Consider the following 17,561-nt stretch of genomic DNA (forward strand, 5'->3'; position numbering starts at 1 on the left):
GACAGTTCACCCTAAAATCAAAAATACACATTTCTCCTCTTTATCCACCTAGATTGTCTTGGTGTGAGTTGCACAGTTTCGGAGATATCGGCCGAGTTTTGGGGAAATATTTTGTTGGAAAAACAAAAACGTCTCTTTCAAGAAATCATGACTCGGGATAATCCACAGATTTGTCGTGAGCAGTTTCACGTAGGAACCATTTTCGTTCTGCTGATAGTTCCTACATTAAACTGCTCAACATTTTTGAGCGCCGCATATTCTCTACGGCCGATATCTCCGAAACTCGGCAACTCGCACCAAAAACGATCCCGATGGATAAATAACACTACAGGTCAGAAGAAACGTATGTATTTTTGATTTTCGGGGTGAACTGTCCCTTTTTTTTAAGTTTTCGGTTTGAGCATTTCCATTTAAGATTTTTAAATTTCACTTTTTCAATTTCCTTTTTAAGTTTATTTATGGCCTGCTTATTCCTAGTAGTGTACTGAAATAATAATCTTAATAATAGCCATACAAGTCACTGTTAGGCTTTTTTTACTTTGACTTATTGATTATTGATTCGAAAACTCACATTTGACTTGTTTCTTGCGCAGAGAAACGATCTCTCCTGGCTTCTTCTAGTCTGTAAAGTTGTATTTGAGTCTGTCACTCCATAATATAAACGGAGTATACAATGAATGAAACAAAGGGTTCATCCAAGATGGCACACTCTTTTAATTCCAGATATACACCAACCAATGAACACTCACATGCTTCTTACAGGTGTTGGCTCTCTTCAGGAATCACTTTCACCAGGCAGCTCGAGCCTAAAGTACTGAAGCGGACCCAAAACGGCCCACGTTCTTTTTGAGGTAAGAATTGATCTGGATCAGGACGTGGTCCCATTTTGCTTCGTCTCAGGTCTCTAGCAAGGCAGTTGAGATGGTTATAAATATGTAAGGCCTGACAAAATGAAAACAGTCATAACTATTGATCGTTTTTTCAATCTAAAAGCACCCATTCTTCTAAAAACACCTTTTTTTTAAAAAAGGCCTTCAGCGTAAAAAATATCTATTTAAATTAGAAGTTCAGTAACAGCAGTAAGGTTCTGGTCTATCACAGTTCAGATCTCCTCAGCGCCTTACAGCACCACGAGTGCATATATTTCAGCTGGTCACACCACAGCGTTCGGCTCTGACAGTGTTTGTGTTGCATACTTCCTGTCGAGTTAAACCGGAGCAGCACTCTGCTCAGCTGCATGGTGTTTCTGCTGATGGATCCTCAGGTTCTGCTTCCCGGCAAACCTTTTCCCACAGTGCTCGCAGGCGAACGGCCGCTCTCCGGTGTGGACGCTCTGGTGCGTCTTCAGGTGTCCCGACTGCGTGAAGCGCTTCCCGCACTGAGCGCAGCTGTACGGCCGCTCGCCCGTGTGAACGCGCACGTGTGTCTCGAGGCTCCGTGACGACGTGAAGCATTTCCCGCAGTAGCTGCAGACGAAGCGCCTGTCCCTGCAGTACCTGTTCAGATCCAGCGGGTCCAGTCTGGATCCGCCGAGACCGAGCGCTAAGGGGAAACCTGCAGCATTCAGGTCTGACACTTTGTCCAGGAGCGTCGGCCGGTGAGGGACCATGCTCGGCAGGCCCTGATTGGTCCACGAGGAGCACAGATCCAGCTCTGTGTCGTAGGGGAGGGAGCTGATCAGAGACACGCTCCGCTTCAGCTCAGAGGTCCCAGGCAGGGAGGTGGGACTCCCTCCGGGCCCGAAGAGGAACGGCTTCCTCGTCTGGACTGCAGACGACGCTTCACAGTCCGACTCCGAGGCCAAGTCAAACACCACGTCTGAAGAGTTGCTCTCGGCGCCCCCTGTGGGGCCCGGAGACCCCGGCACACCGTGGGATTGTTGATGCTCGGACGGCCCGTTACTGTTCTGATCCCACAGCCTGATGTCGGCCGCTGAGGTGGAGCTCATCATCCCGGAGGGTCCTTCCTCGCTGTCATCTGCGTCCGAGCGCTGCACCTCCATTCCTACACGCAAACAAATCAACAAACACGGAGTTTAAAATACAGTAGCAGTGACTTCAATGCCATTTTGCATTTAACGCCACAAAGACAAAAGGCCAGTGTGACACAAACTCCTGTCAAAATGTCTATTTTTAAATAAAAACCCAGTATGCACTAAAAAAAGAAACAATGGCAGTTGCAGTCTGTCTTGTGACCGCTCTTTATTACAGACTGCCAGACATAAACACGAATAAAAGTTGCTAAAAACAACTTCCAGTGATAAAAGTTGTATTTAACTGTCTGATCCCAACAGCAGCCACAGTAGAATAAGCAGTGTGAAAAAGGCTCGCTAACAAATCCAGCTAACCACTGGTCACGACTGCATGTGTTTCCCCTGTTCAAAGTGTCTCTCTTTGTTTTTATGACTTGTCTTTGTCTTTTCCCTCCGTGCTCGTGTGTGGCGGTCACCTCAAACTGCTGAGCGTGTTGCTGCGCCCCCCGTGCAGTGATCCAGCAAACTGCAGTCTGATGATGCCGCCGATGAGCGCAACAGCGTTGCAGGGAAAGACGTATTTTTGTAGGTCAACGCGGAAGTTGGCGTTGCCCTGGTTCCTTGGGAGTTTCCCCACTGGATTTTGGATGACTGCAGAAAATAAGCTCTGTGGCAAACAAAAGTTTGTACTACGCCGCGGTCGCGTGACTTCAACGTCACCGCCACCAAGTTTCCAACTTAGTAATTTGCTTTTGCGTGCTTACCTCTTCCACAAAAGCCTTTCCTCTTAGCGTGACCTCGAATGGCTCGCAAGAGTGCGAGTATCGACCACGGGTACGTCACACAAACTTGAACACATCGAGGCTGTAAAGGCGGACTAGTGAGTAGCTGCGTTTTCGTGTTCGCCGTGATGACGTTTAATGTCCCCCGACAACCTCTGTGGTCTCATTTAGACACTTGTTAGCGTCCGCCTCTTTTAAGACACTTTAAAAATGCACGAGTGAGGTATTTACTGACATACTTTATGTCGTAGAACAAAGCGGGAAAATCTTCTAAGCTTGGGTTAACCTCAGACCTTATTTCAGGCGTCTAACCAGACACTTTGTATCTGACTGGGCTGCAGTGAGTCGCTGGATGTTGTGAAAAACTGGGACCAGTTATTTTTTATTGGGACTTGTTCATTCTCTACTTCGGCCACCCCCCCCCCCCTTGTTATCCATCATGATATGTGTGATCAAGAGTGTGTGTGAGTGTGTGAGTGTGTGTCAACAGTGGTGGTGTTTTTGTTTTGAAGCCTGACTTCACATTAATCCCACACTACATTACAGTGAGCACTGCAGCAAATTCAGTGTTAGTTCGTGGATGGTTATCGTTCGGTAAAGTCAGCCGGTCTCCTCTTACCGTCCTCGTTGAGAAGCAGCTCGTCTGTGGCGTCGCTGCCGTTCACTTCCTCTTTTGCGGTTTCCTCCTTTATCAAAACAACATCTTGATCGTTTGGCTCCTCTGCAGCTACTGACGGAGAATCCTGGAAAACAACGGTGACGTAAACAACTGCGACTTGATTCACTCTTGGAGACTTTTACATATAAACGAACGTCTGTTACATTCAAGCCCTTGTTGCAAAAGGAGTTTACACAATGCTGATTTAAATCTCTCAGTTTTTCACAGTATACCAGAGTTTTTAAATCTGGTGTCTGTGGCGACATTCCCGCGCTGGTGCACCAGTAATGATGCGTTTAGAGCCACCCGCGATCCGCCGCTGCTGTAAAAAAAGAAAAAGGTCCATTGGAGAGAATGATTTATTATTGAGCACTGTTTATAATCATAATAAACTAAATGTAGTTTTGTGTTAATATGCAGTCACGCCAATAAAGCCACTTGAATTGAAATTGAACGGCGCTGACGCAGCTCTCTCTCTGCGCGGCTCTGGAGCGACGCAGCGACGCAGTGGGCTGCAGCAGCTGGGAGGAAAACTTAAGAAGCGTCCGAGAAAAGCGTCTGATGCTCCGGATAGAAAAGAAACTCTGCGTTCAGAGGAAAGGATTACAGTCAAAAAACAAAAAACAAAGAGTGATCGACGGCGAGGACAAACGCTGATAACCACTGGTGTGGCTTTAGCGTTTCCTCGTCTGAGAGACGGGACGGACGGCAGACTCAGATGTCGCGTTACTGCTCTGGGACAGGCTGGTAAAATATTTGGAGTAGAAGCTTTTACATTTACTCTGCCTAAATAACGGCTTATTGTCTTGGAACTGTGGAGATTTCGCCGTATTTTTGCCTGAGGCGAGCTCGCTGCAGGCGTACGTCATCAGCGTACGTCATCAGCACGCGTCGACAGCGTTTGTGTAATTGCTCTCGCTGCCAGAAGGGGGAGACGAAAGTTAAGCACTCCAGCTTTAACTCTGTTCATAACTACAGACCGTTCCAGTATAATTAACTGTTTATTTTGGACCAAAAATGTCGCTTACAGTGTGACATTTGTGCACTAAACCCCCCAGAAAGCAACAGTTACTAAAGGCAGCAGAGGTGATGCATTTAAAAACACACAGGATCAAACAAACTGGTGGAAAACTGACAAATGTCCCATAAATCCAGAAAAGCAGGTAAGACAGCTGGTTGGTATTATTGTATGCACATGTTAGTGACATTACGCTTTATGGCGTGATGGTTATCTTTCTCTACATTACAGTGAGCTGAAAATAAACACTCGTCCGTGTCCTCTGACCTCGTTGGCTGCAGGGGTCGGGTCTGTCTTCGCCTCCAACATGGGGACGATTCCACTTCTTTTGAGATTTGCTTTTGGCTGTTTGGCCCCCACTCCAGTTGGTAAGGCACGCTCTGGGTGAAAAACAAAAAGACAGCTGTAATAAAAATGGGTTTCGGTGGTCTCGGCGGGATGTATAAGGCCGCCTGCTGTAATCCCAGGTTTCACTGTACTTTACTGCGTCTATACAGGTAAGTACAAAAGGGGGGTGTTGTTGTAATGTGCAAGTTATTTGAGTATATTTTCTGTCTTAAAGGAATTTAGTTCAGTAAACTTCCAATTTGAAAGTTGTTTTACTTTTCTGTGACGTTACCTGCTCTGAATTATGTGTCTCAGTGCCTTTTCTGATATATTCACTGTATATACGCACAGACGGGGGGGAAACCTGATTAAAAGAGTGGAGAAACATCAAATGCAGATGCATCCGTGCAGCAGGGCTCACTGAGCGGTTTGGTCACCATCTTCAGATCTGTGTGGTGACGTCTGCGACTGTCTCGGATGCTTTATGTCCTTTTTGTTTGTGTTTCTTTCTACCTGCTGTACTGAGCTCTCTCATGATCTCAGTGAGATGACCTGATTTAAATAAAAGGTGGTGTGTATCACTGAGGGAACATCTTGTGGAGGAGGCGTGCATCCCTCCAGCAGAGCTCCACAGACTTGGCAAGGAGCACTGAAGCTGGCCTGGAGGCCAGACTCCATACTAAAAACACCTGATTTTTGCTTTTTCCTGTAATTTGTCACCCATACATGGGAGTGGGAGTGAACCACCGAAACGGTTGAAAAAGTTGACTTTGAGTGCAGTTTGGAGTTTTATATGTATGCCGAATTTCTAAATGATACTGAGACAAACTTATCGAAACCACAGACTAATTCACATCTGCCAATTAGTAGGGAAACGTTTTATGACCAGTTTTTTTCCAACGGAGTTTGGCGTGAAGCGCTCTCTATACGGAACAGCGGCAGTTATTAGTTACACATTGTGCCACCATCATCGGTGTTATCGAAATGCAAAAATGACGGACAGACTTAGTGAATCCCGGCGTTGTTGAGAAGAAAGGCCCCGAAACTCACCGATAGTGAAATCCGTCAGCCCCCCACCGGCCGCCTCCTGCCCGCCGAAATCCAGCATCGCGACGTTCCCCCGGTGTCCCCGGGAGATGATGCTCTCGATCAGCTCCAGCTTCCTCCTCAGCGCCTCGTTCTCCTTGTGGCTCCGGGTGATCTCCAGCTGCAACACGGCGTAGCTGTCATCCACCAGCTCGCAGATCTCCGCCACCGCCGCTTTGGCCAGCGCCTCCATGATGGACGTCAACTGAGCATGAAACGCCTTGTAACTCGTCATCTCGGGCAGACGTGAAACCACAACAAGTGCCGGGGGACGTGAATAAAATGATTTACATTAGCGAACAGAAGCAGCGAACAACGTCCGGTGAGGAGCTGCTCCTGCTAAACCGAGCAGTGAGGGACCGGCGGAGAGAGGCGGCTGGATGCTGCGGGTAACCGTTGATGTTTGTTGTTAGTCGGTTGTCTCCTGCTCGGCGTGTCGGTGAGAAACTTCCGTAATGCCGCTTTCAAAATAAAACACGAGTGGATCACGGGGTGCTGCCTTCGAGTCGGTGAGAAACTTCCGTAATGTTTTTTTTAAATAAAAGCGCTTTCAAATATTTGACTCCGCCTACATTGAACAACTCCCTTCCCGTTTTTATTTATTTTAAAATTTTGTTTGGGTCCACGTGAGGTTGAAGTCAAAGTAACAAACGTAAACAAAAGCACTTGTGGGATGCAAATGAAGTTACATCTTCCCAGATCTTAATGAAAACCTACTTGGACAGAAACATTATATAAAGTGAAGCCATCATGCATAATTTACTTTGTGGGCTAATATCCATGTTAGACCAGTGCAGTGGTGTGTGTGTGTGTGTGTGTGTATAATCTGACTGAGCGTTAGCAACAGCATCCTCTTGCACAAAATTGCTTACAATGAGGGAACTGTAATTGGACAAATTTGGCCTACTTGAGCAGTGAGCCTTGGTCTAGATGTAGGCTACAGCGATCTAAGCGATTTGACCTTTGACTTTCTGTGTTGCTTCAGTGTAGACCTGTACTTTGTTGCATTTGCTCACTGTGATGTATTCTGGCTCTGAATGTGTAATGTTGACGCAGACGACCATTACCTACACATAAGGTTAACTGATTTTCCTACTGTTGACTGTTTGATATTGTTTAGGAAGGAATCCCACCATATTAGTTGGTACAATTTTAATTTAGCTAACAGGTCAGTTTGCAATTGCATCCTTATTTCTTTATATGCAGGCAATGTTTATATATTCCGAATGTAATGGGTTTTGCTAGGCTGCAATGTTACTGAAGCAGAATTAGTAGAGGAACAATGCTTTCCTTTTCTACGGAGCCCACTCAAAGTCACGGCGAGAATTGTTTTGAGGACTACTTTTGCATTCCCTCGCAGTACTTTGCCTTCTCTCGTAATACATTTTGGGTTCTTTCACAATACTTTTCTTCTTCCATTCCCTCTGAGCCGTATGTCTGTTTCCGCTCAGCTGCTCCCAGAGCAGCGCAACACTATATCAGCTCATTGAACTTTACTGTAAACTGGGCATTAAGTGCTGATGTGGTGCTACTGCTCAATAAGCACGCATGGTTATGGAATTAGTGAAAGTAAAATTGAACGAATCTTAGATCAGGAGGTCTCTCCAGAAGAAACACACACAAAAAAAGTTTAAACTATTTGTATCTTTCACATTTTATTTATAATTTCCCGTACTTGAAGGCCGCGTTGCCGTTTGAAAGCATTGTCCACACTGACAGAAACACAATTCTGGTGGGGAAAAACTTAATCCTTTTATTTATTTTTGTTTGCCTAAAAGTAGTGAAATTCAAATATTTTGGGTCTAAAAATACTACTATCAGTCTATAATTGTAGAATTAAGTAAATTACACATGGTGGCTATTAACCCCGGTTTCCATCCAGGGGGTCAGTGTGGACATTGTGGAGGACTACAAGTACCTGGGAGTCCACATGGACAATAAACTGGACTGGGCCAAGAACACTCAGGCTGTTTACAGGAAGGGCCAGAGCCGCCTCTGTTTCCTGAGGAGGCTGAGGTCCTTCATCATCTGCCGGACGATGCTGAGGATGTTTTATGAGTCTGTGGTGGCCGGTGCTGTCCTGTATGCTGTTGCATGCTGGGGCAGCAGGCTGAGGGCAGCAGGCTGAGGGTAGCAGGCTGAGGGTAGCAGGCTGAGGGTAGCAGGCTGAGGGCAGCAGGCTGAGGGTAGCGGGCTGAGGGCAGCAGGCTGAGGGCAGCAGACTGAGGGCAGCAGGCTGAGGGCAGCAGACTGAGGGCAGCAGGCTGAGGGCAGCAGGCTGAGGGTAGCGGACGCCATCAACAAACTGATCCGTAAGGCCGGTGACATTGTGGGGTGGAGCTGGACTCTCTGGCGGTGGTGTCAGAGAGGAGGACGCTGGGTAAACTACACGCCATCTTGGACGGCGTCTCCCACCCGCTCCATGACGTGCTGGTCAAACAAAGGAGCACCTTCAGCGGAAGACTCATCCCCCCACAATGCACCACAGAGCGCCACAGGAAGTCACTCCTGCCTGTGGCTATCAGACTCTTTAACTCCTCCCTCTAAGTGTCAGTCTGTATGACCCGAAGTCACTAAACTGGACATTGATCATTAACATCTCTGCAATACTTGAATAACTGTGCAATATCCGTGTAATACTCATGTGCAATATTTAGTTGTTGTTTTTTCTTTCCTATTTATTATTCATACCTGCTGCTGCTGCAATACTACTTATTACTTATATTATTACATTGCATTTATACCGTATTATCATCATCAACCGGTAAACCCACTTGGTACTTCACACCTATTTTATTTTATACTTATACCCACCTGGTACTTAATTTATTTTCTGACCTGTTTTTTATAGTGTTTTATAGTGTATTGTATTTTTTTTTTTTTGCTAGTACTTTCTCCTGTGTGCACTGACGTAAAGGCGAGCTGCTGTAACAAAGAGTTTCCCTTCGGGGATCAATAAAGGATTTCTGATTCTGATTCTGAACATCCATCTTAATTTGTAGCCAAATGTGTAGTTGTACTATTTCCTACAGCCGGCGAACGCAGCACCAGGTCGGTTTCTACGGCAACGCCTGACAACAGAGAAGACGATGGTTTACAGTAAGTTAAAAAAAGATAACCAATAACACAAAACAACTCCCCCTAAAGCTGCAGAACATGTCTGCATGTTTACTGTTGATAGTAATCACTGTTATTTGTGATTTATATGTTTTATTTCATATTTGTAGCGAGATAGCACTGGAACTAATTACAGTTAACGTTAACTTAATTTTTTTTTTAGCTAGCTTCATGCTAACAGTTAACAATGGGTAACAATGCGCTAGCTAACTAACGCTAGTTATATTGCCTTAAATCATATTTGTTAGTTAACGTAGGTCTTGTTAGTAGTACTAGTAACACTAGTAGCTTTCACTGCGACTATTGGCTAAGTCTAGCTAACCTAGGAGCTAGCTTACCCACTGCTACCATAACACTTATTAGCATGCTAACGTTACAGAGCTACCGAAATATTGCTACTGTTACTTTATCCACTAACGTTACCAATAATAAACTTAATTAGAAAGTTAACTATCTTTTATTATTTATAGATAAAAGGCACGGCAAGTTTATTCGTATAGCACCTGTCAGCAACTGAAAGTCATTTAGATAAGACTCATAAATAGGATTTTAAAATAAGAAAACAAAAGTGTAATGACAGTACAATGCAATATATGCATAAATAGCCCCATATTAGTTGTGTAAAAGACAGCAACAAACAGAAAAGTAACTTTAATTTACAAAAACAGAGATGGGGCAGACCTCGAGTTTTGTGGGAGTTTGTTCTGGATATGTGGTGCACATTTGCTATAAAGTGCTTCTCAATGGGCAGATTAAGCAAACCATGTTAAAATAGTATTACCAATATTTCTGGTTTGGTTTTGTGGTCTTTAACATTAGGTGAGCACTGACAATCATTCTTCTTTGGCACACAAATTATTGTTAACGCCTCGTGACCTGCCGAAACATTGTGGATTTCAACCGAAAATAGTTTCAAATTAAGTTTGAAGGATTAAAGGAAACCAGGAGCATTAGTAGTAATGTCAGTAATAGTGATATAACAGGAGTAAAAATGATGTTACTGTAGAAACAGAGTGAGACCTCTGTCCCTCCTGATTTGGGGGCTAAAGGGGCTTCAAGAATCGAATGACAGCAGAGATCACAACATATTAAGAGGTCCATCTATCACTGTGTAACACGTGTTTGAGCCCTGTGTGTGTGTGTGTTTCGTCCGTCCAGTCACAGAGGACATGGTCCGCCGACGGGCCGAGCACAACGAGTGCGAGATCTTCTCCCTGGAGGAAGTTTCTCTGCATCAGCAGGACATCGAGAGGATCCAGCACCTCGACAGGTGGTGCAGGGACCTGAGGATCCTCTACCTGCAAAACAACCTCATCCCCAGGATAGGTGAGACATCAGTCAGTGGCTCGTTGTGGATGTTACTCCGTAAACGCGCATGATTTCTAGACATCTTTGTTAAAACTGTGCTAAATTTGGTTGAAAAGTTTTTAGATGTCTAGGTTACATATATCTGTTATATTAACCGCATTTAAATGCCTCATGTTAATGTAACGCTGACCTTAACCACATGTTGAAAAACGTGTCATTTAAATGACGTTGACTGAACAGTTATATGTAAGAGTTATGTGTTTCCACTGACATGTTTGTGTTTTGTAATTTATTTATTACTTACTTGCAATCGTATTTGTTCATCTAGAGAATCTCGGTCGCCTGAAGAAGCTGGAGTATTTGAATCTGGCCTTGAACAACATTGAAGTCATTGAAAACCTTGAAGGTCAGTATGCAGAACACAGGGCAGTTGTGTTTTGGTGTATTTGTTGATTAATGCTTGATTATGAACATCGCTAGTTTCATTAGACATTATCTGAATGAATCTTGTGCTTTATTTTTAAGCTTTATTTAATTTAAACCTAAATTTATTGTGAAACTACTCCTCTGTCTTACAGTTAACATCACTGTAGAGTCAATAAACACACAGCAGTTTTTGTAATTTGTGTATGTCACAGTTCTGCCTGTAAAAGTATAAACATGGTGTCTGTGTGTTTGCTTCCTGTCTTCAGGCTGTGAGAGCCTCCAGAAGTTGGATCTGACTGTGAACTTTGTGGGCCGTCTGAGCAGCGTGGAGTCTCTGAAGCGCAACGTTCACCTCACAGAGCTGTTTCTGGTGGGGAACCCCTGCGCTGAGTTTGAGGGCTACAGGCAGTATGTGGTGGCCTCTCTGCCTCAACTCAAGGTAACCCCCCCCCCCCCCCCGACTGTCACCACCGCGTGACTGACTGTGTGTAATTCTCAGCAACACACGGTGTTTAACGTGCACTCCCGACGCCGTGACACTCTCTAACTGAGGGAGAATCACAAGATGCATTACATGTCCTCTTCAACAATGAAGCCAAACATTTAGCGGTCGCTGACAAGTTAAGATGTTGTTTCAGAATCAGAATCAGAAATCCTTTATTGATCCCCGAAGGGAAACTCTTTGTTACAGCAGCTCGTCTTTACGTCAGTGCACACAGGAGAAAGTACTAGCAAACAATATAATACGCTATAAAAACTATAAAAACAGGTCAGAAAGTAAATTAAGTACCAGGTGGGTGTAAGTATAAGATAAAATAAGTGTGAAGTACCAAGTGGGTTTACCGGTTGATGATGAAAGTACAGTATAATAATACAATGTAATAATATAAGTAATAAGCAGTGGTGCATGTACTGTCGAGAGTAATAGAGGTATATGATATCAATAACAATAAATAAGAAAAACTAACAGGAAAACTAAATATTGCACAGGAGTATTAAACAGAATATTGCACAGTTATTCAAGTATTGCAGAGATGTTAATGATCAATGTCCAGTTTAGTGACTTCGGGTCATACAGACTGACACTTAGAGGGAGGAGTTAAAGAGTCTGACGGCCACAGGCAGGAGTGACTTCCTGTGGCGCTCTGTGGTGCATTGTGGGGGGATGAGTCTTCCGCTGAAGGCGCTCCTTTGCTTGACCAGCACGTCATGGAGCGGGTGGTTTCTGCAGGCTGAAAATCACAAAGCAGAGACCGGAAGGGTTTACAGATACAAGGGCTTGTTAACCAACAGGATGAAGATGATGAGGGAGAGGAGAAAAGACCATTTAAACATCGTCTTTTTAAAGGATAATTTGGTTTATTACAACATGGATCATATTTTATTAATTTTGGACATGAAATAACAAAGTTAATTGACAGGAAAATGAAATAAGACAAAGTTGTAATAAAAGCGGAATTATCCTTTTAAGTACTTGAGCGCTCAAAGGCCTGTTTTAAAGAATAAATCAGCAAGTTCAGTTTCCAGACTCTGAGTTTCGGTCCCGGCCGTTTGTCTCTGTCCTCAGTGGCTGGACGGGACGGAGATCAGCCGGTCGGAGAGGATTCGAGCCTCTCAGGGACTGGAGGAGGTAAAGAGGCAAGTCTGGGAGCAAGAGAGGGAATACCTGAAGAGAAGAGCCAGGGAGAAAGAGGAGGCGCAGAGGAAGGAAGCAGGAGAGGAGAAAGGAAACAAGGAGAGGAAACCAGGCTTCGATGGCCGCTGGTATACTGACATCAACAACACAGAGTGAGTACAAACATGACCACTTCCTGTCAGAGTTTGAAAGACATTGGCATTTACAGAAGGTCTGAAAAAAATAAGAAGCTATCGTGTTGCATTCTGGGAAATGTAGGAACCAGTGTTTTTTGGCACATGATCCAGACTAGGGACTCAAAGTCTGGATCTCACTGCCTCTGCTGTTTCTTTTTTAAATGTGTCACAAGTCGGCTTTATGGAAGTGCAATACCAAACTGCTAGAGTTAAACTATAAAATATCAGTACCGCAGTAGAAAAATAGCTCTTTACAAGTAAAATTACTGTATTTAAATGAAGGACTTTGAGGCAAATTTGTGATTTTTGGGCTACATTAATAAACTTGACTCGACTTGATTTCCCCTCTGTGAAATGTGGTGGGGGAAAGTAGAAAGTCTCCAAAATGGAAATATTCAAGTACAGAACTGGAGGAGACAGTTTGCCAACTGCCACTGCTGCTTTTCTTTACCTGCCCCATACAGGATCATGCTCTGCTGGAATTAATTAAACTGCGCTGACCTGGGAAAGGGAGAAGTGTTACAGTGAACCTGAAGTCACTGCGTCTTTTCTGTCTCTGCAGTCCAGGGTTGGAGGAGAATAAGGTGAACCAGGAGGTGGAGGAGAAGCCGAATATGATGAGCCCTGACGTGGATGGTGAGCGGCGGGAGAGAGAGTTCTGGCACAAGCCGTGTTCATTCACCCCCGAATCTCGTCTGGAGGCTCACCGCCACCTGGAGGAGAAGAGGAAGGCGAAGGAAAAGTAGGTGCTCTCGATTTTCATGCATTTATGATGAGGACAATGTTTTTTTTGTCCCTTAAATTTAATTTGATTGCTCTTATTAAAGCCCCTCACACCCATGGTTCACCCACATGGGTGATTTAACCTATTATACCTCCACTGTGTGCGTGCACAGACAGACTTTCCTTTTTATTTTGTTGTGTTTGGTGACCACAGCAAACTCTCACCATAGCTCCACCCGCCTTCAGCCTAAGCAATCAAACAAAAGACATATAAAATACCATAAAAGTACTGCGTATGGAGAGGAAATCTTTAATATTTAAAAAATTCAACTTCATTATGCAGAAATGCCTCAAGACTCAGCTACAAAATTCCTTGGGATCATCATTGATGACTTGGACAGAACATGCAATTTAAAATGACTGTTTAAAACCAAAACTCTACCTGCATAATAAACAGAATAAAACAGTATTCATGATATCAAAGATTTAAGTAGGGTTTTGTCATTTTGACTCTTTGACTGCAGTTTACTGTTTTGGCCACTGGGTGTCGCTATAACACCAGCCATCATCCAGCTGAAGCCGCCATCCACAGTGACTCGCGATGAGTGGACAGGCTCGCTTTCAACAGAACAAATCAGCTTTCAGAAACGCTGCAGTTAGAAACTGATCGTTGTCTGCTGACGCATACACCTCTTGGCCAAAAGTATGTGGACACCCCCACACATGTGACAGTTGAGGGAGGTTTAGGGAAATGCACGCCGGTCTGTCCTGGCTGAAGATGAATTAGAGGCTGCTGTGTTGCCTTTTAGCTTTCTTCTGGGTAACATGTGTTCAAAAAAAGCTAAATTGTCTTTTCTCAAGAATAATCTTTACTAGGATTAAGCTCTGTTCCATAAAGTGGCAATGAATTAGATAACGCTCTCCACAACCCAGAACTAATGCGTTAAAGAAAAACTGTTCTGTGCAGGGCGGCCATTCAGTGGAACAATTTACCACCATTCATCAGAAAATCCCTGCATTATCTTTTAAAAACAGTTGAGATTCCTAATAGATAGATTTAAGGCTACTCTGACTGATAAAGGGTATATATCGTTTTTGACAAGAGTATAGTGGGAAAGTGTATTGTCTTATATTGTATATGTAGACTGGGTAGTTATGGACACTTGGTTGCAGTAAGTTACAGTATTGCTGATTATATAACAAACGAGTACTATACCTTGTTTTATCTATTACCTATTTTATATGTAAGCACATGTAATACGTGTGCACATATGTATGTATGTAATATCACTTTCACATACTTTTAGTTACATTATCACATTAAATTATACTTTTTTTTTCTCTATGGACCCCAGAGAGAATAGCTGTTGAGCTGGTAACAGCTAATGGAGATCCAATTAAATAAACAAACTGTTGAACATGTGATACAGACACCATGGTCATTAATGTGCTGCTCCAGGTTTCAGTCTTTCCACCAGATGTTGAACCTGCTGCAGGGATTTGATCCCATTCAGACACCAGAGCATCACTGAGGTCCAACACTGATGTTTGGTGTTAAGGTCTCGCTCTCAGTCGGGGTTCCAGTTCATCCCAAAGGTGTTGGATGGGGTAGGGGTCAGGGCTCTGTGCAGGCCAGTCCAGTTCTCGCACTCCAACCTGGGAACAGCATTTCTGTATGGAGACAAAGACAAACTGTTTGCACAAAGTTAGAAGAACACTGTTAAAATATCATTGTATGCTTTAGCATCAAGATTTCTCTTCACTGGAAATAAGAGGCCCAAAACCAGGAGAAACGGAGCCAGACCAGGTGCAGGGGTGTCCACACACTCTTGGTCATACAAGGATATATGAGTACCTCACTTTAGGTGTTAACCATTTTTCATGAATATTGACTAAATATGCTGATTTGGTGAAACGTGTGCTGCCTCCTCAACCAGTCATCAGGGGAATGGATCAGTCGCTTTATTGACCACATGGCCGAGGCCGAAGTGATTTGTTTTCAGTACAGGATGGAAGGAAACATCAGTTCGACAGCAAAAAAAATCAGACATAAATTTCACGTTTTGACACAACAATTAGCAGGACAGATGAACACAGGTGCTTCAGTCCAGGTTCATCTGTCGGCAGATTCACAGGGACCATCGAGGGTTTTGTTTATACGTTTGACTGATGAATCAGTTGGTGAGCTGGAGGATGCCAATAATCCTGAATGATTTACTGACGGTGTGTTTAAGTGTGCTGACGGTCAGAACTGGACTGTGATGTAACTGATGAGCAGAGGATACTGTCAGTGACCGCTGTATAAGACTAGAGATGGAATTTAACTTTAAATTAATCTGAAACTACTGGATTTAAAGCCCCTGAAATCTCAGTTTAACTATGTCTTTATAAAAAATAAATTCAACTAAATACGCACGCAGCAATCAGTTAGGTTACATTTAAAAAAAAATCCTCGCTTGTTATTTACGAACACTTCAAACCTCAGCTAACCTGCTCCATCGGGACTGTGTGAAGTGCCTGGTTCCAGACCTCTGAATCACCACCGACATTACAGTAAGTCTGGTGTTGTGCTCATTGACGTTGTTTCCCCAGCTGGAAAAACAACTGAGCCAATCAGAGCTTTGTAGGCGGGATTAAGAATGGATGTTATCTTCCTATATTGCTATCTAGCTACATTCATGAAGAATGACAACAGGAAAATGGAGTAAAAGAGTACAAGTTGTTAAGTCAGTTTACCAAAATAATAAGTCTTAGAACGACACGTTTGTTTCATTAACGTGACAAAACGTTAACTGCTCCTAGCACTGCCACCTGCATCGATGTCGGCTGATAAGTAATAACAAATTACAGTACAAAAATGCCAAAGGTTGTGTTTCGGATAATTTAGAAAAAGTGTCTCCATAGTTTGTCAATCAGAGAGCACTGCACTGTTAGTGCACATCTGAGTCACAATTCTTTAAATACACATATTTTAGGGATCAAAAGTGTTTTTTATGTTATGTGTATATGAAAAAGTACTACCATCAGATATGTCAGTATTGGATTTTTTGGACTCTCAAATATCTATCAGTATTGGCTTTAAAAGCGTAATGTCGTTGGGGCTATAGTTGTCGAGGCCTTCGAGTGGAAGTACACATGGAGCAGTGTCATAAAAACATTAAACTACACTTGATCCACATAAGACCTGGACATGACTCTGAACTGTGTCCGGCTGCCACACACCCTCAACCCCCGACACCCATAAATGACACTCATGAGACATAAATGGGGCGACAGAAGTGTTTCGAGGCAAAATTGCTGCTGACATGTTCGTGTTTTTAACATTGTCAAGGAGTGTTGCATAGTGTGACTGGATAGTTTGTCGTCATGTTAATTCTCCTTAAACAAGGTCAGAGAACGTCACCACTGACGTGACTGATTCGCAGAGATATGAAACTGTACATTTTATTTATATTTGTTCCCGCACTCGTCCGTGGGTGAAATGACAGCGGCGTGGTCTGAGCTGACAGGACAGAAGAGGTTAACTGTGTGAATGTAATGCTTGGCTTTATGTTTCTGTCATTTTTCTACGCATAAACGGGAGGATAGATAATCGGAGGAGACATGTTAACAGAGGTTGATTATGTGTTCTGGTGGATTTACTGAGGTCACGCTGTTTGCGACTGACAGTTTTGTTGGAAAATTCTCCGCCTCTCAAAAGGAGGCGTAAACACAACTCAGATGGGATTTACAAGCGCTACAAGGAAGATTGTAGAGTGAAAAGAAACGTGCATTAAATATAGGCATATATATATATATATATATAGGCTCTCTCTCCCGCCCTCCAGTCTTCTAATGTATTAATAATTAGATATATGCTAAAGGTTGTAATTTTCTGAGTAATATTTTGAGTAATAGTAACAGTTTCTCTCAAGTAGAGTTTGCCAAAGTAAATATAAAAGTAAAGTATCACTACGTTATCATTTATTTTCTGAGCTTAGTGATCTTTTCGCTACCATATCAGCCATGACAACTTTATAAAGTGATAGTGTCTCGGGGCTTTGTGTCTGTCAGCCTGTTGTGAGGTTCTTCTGTCCCCTAATGGCCAAATATTTTTAATTAATGCTTCTTTAAACATTTAGTCACTGCCTCCTGAGCCAATCACACGTAAGTTAGGCGTGTTTGTGCGCCAGTCAAACCGCAGCATGTTTCAGACTGGTTGGTAGTGAATCGGCAAATTATTTCTTTAAGTCTAATTAATTTTCCCGCCATGCCGCTAATTAGTGCTCACCCTTAAGGTGACCGTCTTGCCAGGGTGTTAATTGGGTGTGTGTGCGTGTTGCACATCCTCTT

The 17,561-nt window shown here is 43.5% G+C and overlaps 2 protein-coding genes across 3 annotated transcripts in view; one reads left to right on the plus strand and one right to left on the minus strand.

The window, feature by feature from the left end:
* Positions 1-690: 690 nt before the first annotated feature.
* Positions 691-6,302, minus strand: si:dkey-7l6.3 (zinc finger and SCAN domain-containing protein 2). The gene is made up of 4 exons (XM_044219794.1): positions 5,808-6,302; positions 4,698-4,810; positions 3,374-3,497; positions 691-2,004 (listed from the first exon to the last, which is right to left on the minus strand). The coding sequence occupies exons 1-4, from the start codon at positions 6,076-6,078 to the stop codon at positions 1,208-1,210; spliced, it is 1,305 nt and encodes a 434-aa protein (XP_044075729.1). The 5' UTR covers positions 6,079-6,302; the 3' UTR covers positions 691-1,207.
* Positions 6,303-8,844: 2,542 nt separating this feature from the next.
* dnaaf11 (dynein axonemal assembly factor 11) overlaps positions 8,845-17,561 on the plus strand; it is a 38,660-nt gene continuing 29,943 nt past the window's right edge. For both annotated transcript variants that reach the window (XM_044219802.1, XM_044219803.1), the window contains exons 1-6: positions 8,845-8,942; positions 10,119-10,286; positions 10,597-10,674; positions 10,961-11,133; positions 12,262-12,482; positions 13,069-13,248. In XM_044219802.1, coding sequence (XP_044075737.1) covers positions 8,933-8,942; positions 10,119-10,286; positions 10,597-10,674; positions 10,961-11,133; positions 12,262-12,482; positions 13,069-13,248 — 830 coding nt within the window. In that variant the 5' untranslated portion in view covers positions 8,845-8,932. The remainder of the gene's footprint in view (positions 8,943-10,118; positions 10,287-10,596; positions 10,675-10,960; positions 11,134-12,261; positions 12,483-13,068; positions 13,249-17,561) is intronic.

The sequence above is a fragment of the Siniperca chuatsi genome, linkage group LG13 (genome assembly GCF_020085105.1).
Source record: "Siniperca chuatsi isolate FFG_IHB_CAS linkage group LG13, ASM2008510v1, whole genome shotgun sequence".
Classification (NCBI taxonomy): domain Eukaryota; kingdom Metazoa; phylum Chordata; class Actinopteri; order Centrarchiformes; family Sinipercidae; genus Siniperca; species Siniperca chuatsi.

Bases quoted from the DNA above. Each gene is read 5' to 3' on its own strand.
- si:dkey-7l6.3 (XM_044219794.1), bottom strand. From the start codon at position 6,078: ATGACGAGTTACAAGGCGTTTCATGCTCAGTTGACGTCCATCATGGAG. The intron at 4,811-5,807 runs GTGAGTTTCGGG...TTTTTCACCCAG, and splicing joins GCTGACGGATTTCACTATCG to AGCGTGCCTTACCAACTGGA. The intron at 2,005-3,373 runs GTAAGAGGAGAC...GTTTGCGTGTAG, and splicing joins GCTGCTTCTCAACGAGGACG to GAATGGAGGTGCAGCGCTCG.